Here is a 5,924-nt window from a genome sequence, read left to right on the forward strand (position 1 = left end):
CTCTTGGACCACCAACACTACATCACTGGCGAAGAAGGCCCATCAGCGTCTCTACTTCTTGCGCAAACTAAAGAAGGCAAGTGCTACACCCTCCATCATGACAACATTCTACAGAGGAACCATAGAGAGCGTCGTGTCCAGCTGCATCACAGTGTGGGGAGGAAGCTGCACGGAGAAAAACAGGAAGACACTCCAGCGTGTTGTGAACACAGCGAAGAAGATCATTGGAGTATCACTCCCCTCCCTGCAGGACATTTACACCGCACGCCTCACCCGAAAAGCACTGATGATCATCAAAGACACAAGCCACCCTGCACACAAACTGTTCAGCCTCCTGCCCTCTGGAAAGAGGTACAGGCGCCTCCGTTCCCGTACCACCAGGCTTGCAAGCAGCACGATGCATCAAGCAATCAAGATACTGAACACTCAACCCACTCTCCCTTCACTGTCAGCCTCTAGCCAGCCAGGCCACTGACAACGCTCCCCCCCCCTCATCCCCACCACCATATCTGCGACTGAAACATTCCACCTGCACTACTACATCTGTGACTGAACTTTCAACCTGCACTAACTCAAAACATACACATGCACACACACACACACACACACACACACACACACACACACACACACACACACACACACACACACACACATACACACAAGCACACTGCACTTTCTGCACTAAACCCAAACATACACACACTGACACACAACTCATACTCACACACATACACACACACACACACACACACACACAGGTACACACACACAGACGCACACCGCACTTTCTACCTGCACTAAACACACACACACACACACACACACACACACACACACGCACACAAAACACATACAAACACACACACACACACACATACTGCTGCTGGTGTTTTAAAAAAAAAAAAAAAAAAAAAACCTTTTTTAATTATTTATTTTCTTCAAATGCTACTATTACTATGTCAGAACGCTATAAAGGACTTTTAGAAAAAGCACAACAAAATACCTCCTCTTAATGTATGTTCTCTACAAGTCTTCTGTTGTCCAGTCTTGCACTTTAAATGTCTGTATGAGCAATGTCTACGTCCATACTGTCTATGTCCATGTATGAGTACTGTCTATGTCTATACTGTCTATGTCCTTACCTAGATTAGTCTATGTCTGCATGGGAGAGCAAGAAACGCAATTTCAAATTCTTTGTATGACCAGTGCATGTAAAGAAATTGACAATAAACTTGACTTGACTTGACTTGACTTGACTAATGGGTTAAAACACCAAAAAGTCCTGTATTTTGCTATAATGTCAGCCATCTTGGATTTTGCTTTTGAAAGTTAGGGGAAAATAAAAACAAGTTGTTTTGTATTCAGAGGGGGTCCTACGAATAAATAGGATAAGACACGTTACCTGGTCATAAAAAGAGCCGTTCAATACCTTTTCTGATGTCATGTTGAATTTTTACAACAGATTGAATAATTTTTGAATGAAGTTCATGTAATGGCTGACTGAACAGTCCTTTATCCATCGTGAATATTACAAATACAAGAAAGAACAATGACTTTAGATACCTTAAAACACCAAATACATGCTATATGTCATGTCGGCCATCTTGGATTTTGGTACTAAAACTTAAGGGGCGGGGGTAGAAACAGGTTGTTTTTTGTTCAGGGGGTGTAAGAAATATAAAAAACACGGTAACACTTTCTATGAAGCCCAGATCTATAGTGCATTATGAGTGCATTTATAACAAATTATAATGCGCATTATAATTACTTAAAATGCATTACAACTACACCCATGATGTTTCATGACGCTTTATGTTAACAGTTATGAATAACCATGAATTTAGCTTATAATGCTTTATTAATACAAGGGTGTTATGAGTGCTCGTGACTGGATATAAACTACAGGCTGGATGATGGCACTTACAGTGCATTATGATGCATTATAGATGTGCATTATACAGTGCATTATAGATGCACCCATAAGAACTTCACTTTACTTAGAGCACACATTGACGCCTTATGATCTCATATGGAACATTATAACATCTTATGAGTCCTTATTACTGTTTATCATCCAGGTTTTGAATAGAGGGATATAGGTACTCATAATGTGCTATAAGCCCCATCAGGCAGCCTGTAGTTTATAACCAATCATGAGCACTCATAACACCCTTGGATTTATAAAGCATTATAAGCTAGATTCATGATTATTCATCACTGTTAACAGAAAGCAACATGAAACATAATGGGTATAGTCGTAATGCATTGTAAGTAATTATAATGCGGATTATAATTTGTTATAAATGCACTCATAATGCGCTATAGATATGGGCTTCATAGAAAGTGTTACCAAAAACACCAATACCAAAAATGCATATGACATGTTTCTTTCAATTACATTCAATTGTGTTAGAATATGATCATATATCCGCCATCTTGGATTTTGGGCGTTTCCACTTCAGAAAAAAAATTGGAAACGGGTGGATCCGAAGACTATGGGGTCTGTAGTTGATAAAAAACAAACTTTTGAAACATTTATATGAAATGTCCTAAAACCTTATTTTTGGGACAATTGAACCTGCATTATAGGTTGTCTAACTGTTACACGCGCGCCCGTGTGAGAGAGAGAGCGAGGGAGACAGGGAAAGAGGAAGACTGAATAGAAAGAGAGTGATTACTGTATGTGAGAGATTACGTCTGTTTACAAACTCTGAACCGGTCAATAGGCCTGTGCTCGCCACTGCCCCCAGGTGTCCAAATAATATATCAAATAACTCAAACAAAAAAGACAAAACATATAAAGCAAATCAATTTAATAAATAATTAGCAAATAATGACTTAAAATCCATATGATTAAAATAAGAATGTAAATAGTAAACAAATTCCCTTCCCTTCAAAAACCCTTCACATGTACCATTGCCCAAAAGACAACTTGTACAGTTCTAACAGCTTTCCATGAAGTATTCTTTACATGTTCCAAAACATTAAAACCTAATAATATGTAGTCACAAAGACACTATTCAGAAATGACACACTAGCCTTCAGACAACATTTAGACACCCAATATTATGAGCACCCAATGCACCTTTTTTTCACAAAAAGAAGAACTCATGGGCTATTAAAGCACAATATATTTATTTCAGTTTAAGTGAAAGATTGTTTCAGGAGAATAATACAAAGAGTATATTATTAAAGATCAAATTTGGCAATAGCCAGCCCAGTTTCAATGAGCAGCGTAGTTGCAGTACATTTTTTTTTTTTTTTTACCATTTCCTGCACAGTGTACCTTTAAGGTTTTTGGCTTCTCTGGCACACTTTTCCCATTACCTTCAGCAGATGCTGTCATCCAAAGGCTTGAAAAGTGGACTTGGAACACGTACAATGTCCAGGAACAGATGTGGAGCATGTGAAAATATAAAAGATGACCGTTATTTGGCAGAGAAACACCATTAGCAGTGTGGATGAGGAGCAGTATTTGGCAGAGAAACATTATTAACAGTGTGAAGGAGGAGCAGTTTTTGGCAGCACCTCTGACATCAACACACTACTCTACTCTACTGTGGTGATGCAGTTCTCAGATTTTCCACCAGGTGGGATTGTTGTGCTTGGCAGGAGTAGTCTTTATCATTACATTACATTACATTACATTACATTACATTACATTACAAGTCTTTATCATAACAGCAAAATGGTGGGGCTTCCATCGCATACTGTAGATTATCAATAAGGTTGGTCTATTACCATATATAGTATCAAAAATCTACAGGCTTCAATACATTTTTGTTTGGGATGCTGTCTCTTTCAAGAGAGCAAGACATTTAGGCCGGCTAGATAGTCTCATTTCTACCCTCATGAGAGCAGGTTCAGGCTGTCTGTATGTGCCTTCATGTTGCAGTCCACAGCTCCTCCACTAGGTGGGGCAGCTGTTCCTGTAGGATCGTGTAGAAGGCCAGTTTGCCCTGAGCCCCAGCTGAGCGCATGGCATCAAACAGGGACCTCATTTTGTCCTGACTGGTGGCAGCAGCCTGGATGTTGGAGTAGGTCTCTTGGCCAATGACCCTCTGGGAGAGGAGCTGGTCTGCTATGGGCATCACCTCTGTGACCCTCTGGATGAGCTCCGCCCTCTTCTCCTCCAGGAAGAAAGCCGCCATCAAGCTGCTCACCTGGCCAGGTATCCTGCTGGGCTGCTGTGTACCTGTCAAGGTATAAAGACAAAAATGGCTTTGACTACATTACAAACTACTTTACAGTCACAGTACATACGTAAGTGGTTCAGAGTAGTGGTGGTGGCTCAACTTTGAACCGAGGAGTTTTACACGATTATAATCAAACATGATGATAATCTTTGTAATGCAAACCACAATTGCTCATGTAGTCATGCTATTGTACCTGTTTGTGATTCTGGGTTGTTCTGTGAGTCAACACGGTCTTGTTCCCTGAGGTAGTCGACTCCCTGCCTCAGCATCGCTTCCCAAACACTCTGGTTCTCCTCAGTCTTGATCTCCATCTTGAAGTTCCGCAGGGGGTTCTCTAGATACACCTCAAAGAAGGTAGTAGGAGGGTTCCTGTAGCTGAATTTCAGCTCCGAGGGCATGATCTCAAGGGAATTTGGGGTGGTGTGCAGTTGGACTGTGGAGTCGATACAGAGGGAGTTGACGGGAGAAGGCTTGTCAATGAATCTGCCCCCCTTATTCTCCACAAACTGCCTGGCTGAGGAGGGGGAGGGTAGCAGGTAGGTGTGCAGGACCAGCGGCCAAGAGCAGTGCTCACGGATCAGCACCTCACAGTGGTTCTTCACAGAGGAGGTGGTGGAGGAGGAGGTGAAGGAGGAGAACAACCTCACCACCAGCTGCCACAGAGAGAAGTGCTGTGCTGAGAGCTTGCCATGGAAACGGCTCAGCTCACACGTCTCCAGGGAAACACCACTGTCGTCGCCATGCAGGGCCCTGACTGCATCTCCTAGCACAGCCGGGTCAGAGCCACCCAGGCAGAGGGAGTGGGGCAGGTGGACCTCCTCCAGCTCTCCTGACAGAAGCTTGATTTCCATCAGAGGACCCGCGGGTCGGTACCCTAACATCTGCATCTGGGCCCAGAAGAGCTCCTCCTTGCTGATGCGGTACTGCAGGGTGACTGGACCAGCACATGACCAGCGCAGACCAGACTCTGAACACTCATAGCTCCCTGCAGCAGAGCTCACAGTGTACACACACTCTCCACTCTCCAAGGAGACAGAAGGCAGCATCACACACCAGTGGCCAGGGTCTGGGATGTCAGCACATGTATGACAGATTCTTCTCAGTCTATTTACACATGTACACACACACACACACACACACACACACACACACACACACACACACACACACACACACACACACACACACACACACACACACACACACACACACACACACACACACACACACACACACACACACAATGAATAATGGCTTAATTATGGCATTACACTTAGCTGATGATTTCATCCAAATTGAATTAGATATGTATTTAAAGGGTGTTGGTTACAGTCCCTGGAGCAGCATGGGATCACGTGCCTTGCTCAGGGGCCCCTCAGCCATGGAATGTGGTACAGACTGGCTGTGTTAATTTTGACAGGAATTACAATGGCACGGCACCTGTTGGAAGGCCTCTCTCTCTCTCTCTCTCTCTCTCTCTCTCTCTCTCTCTCTCTCGTACGCATATTGCAAGCTGTTGCATATCAAGGTTGTTGGTTACAGTCCCACGACACTTCAGCCATGGAATGTGGTAAGGAGTTAACGGATGGGATTTTAACCTGCAACTCTCTGAACTAAAGTCCATCTTTAAAGGGTCATTCCACCAGTGGAGATATGAATATGTATTGAAAGTGGGTCATATAGTAGAATAGTAGTATACATTTCTAATTTGGTGCCCTCTTCCTT

The 5,924-nt window shown here is 43.0% G+C and overlaps 1 protein-coding gene across 1 annotated transcript; it reads right to left on the reverse strand.

Moving 5' to 3' along the window:
• Positions 1-3,887: 3,887 nt before the first annotated feature.
• On the reverse strand, positions 3,888-5,274 carry LOC134454021 (NACHT, LRR and PYD domains-containing protein 1 homolog). The gene is made up of 2 exons (XM_063204763.1): positions 4,393-5,274; positions 3,888-4,198 (listed from the first exon to the last, which is right to left on the reverse strand). The coding sequence occupies exons 1-2, from the start codon at positions 5,243-5,245 to the stop codon at positions 3,888-3,890; spliced, it is 1,164 nt and encodes a 387-aa protein (XP_063060833.1). The 5' UTR covers positions 5,246-5,274.
• Between the last annotated feature and the right edge of the window lie 650 nt (positions 5,275-5,924).

This window comes from Engraulis encrasicolus, chromosome 8, assembly GCF_034702125.1.
Source record: "Engraulis encrasicolus isolate BLACKSEA-1 chromosome 8, IST_EnEncr_1.0, whole genome shotgun sequence".
Taxonomy (NCBI): Eukaryota; Metazoa; Chordata; class Actinopteri; order Clupeiformes; family Engraulidae; genus Engraulis; species Engraulis encrasicolus.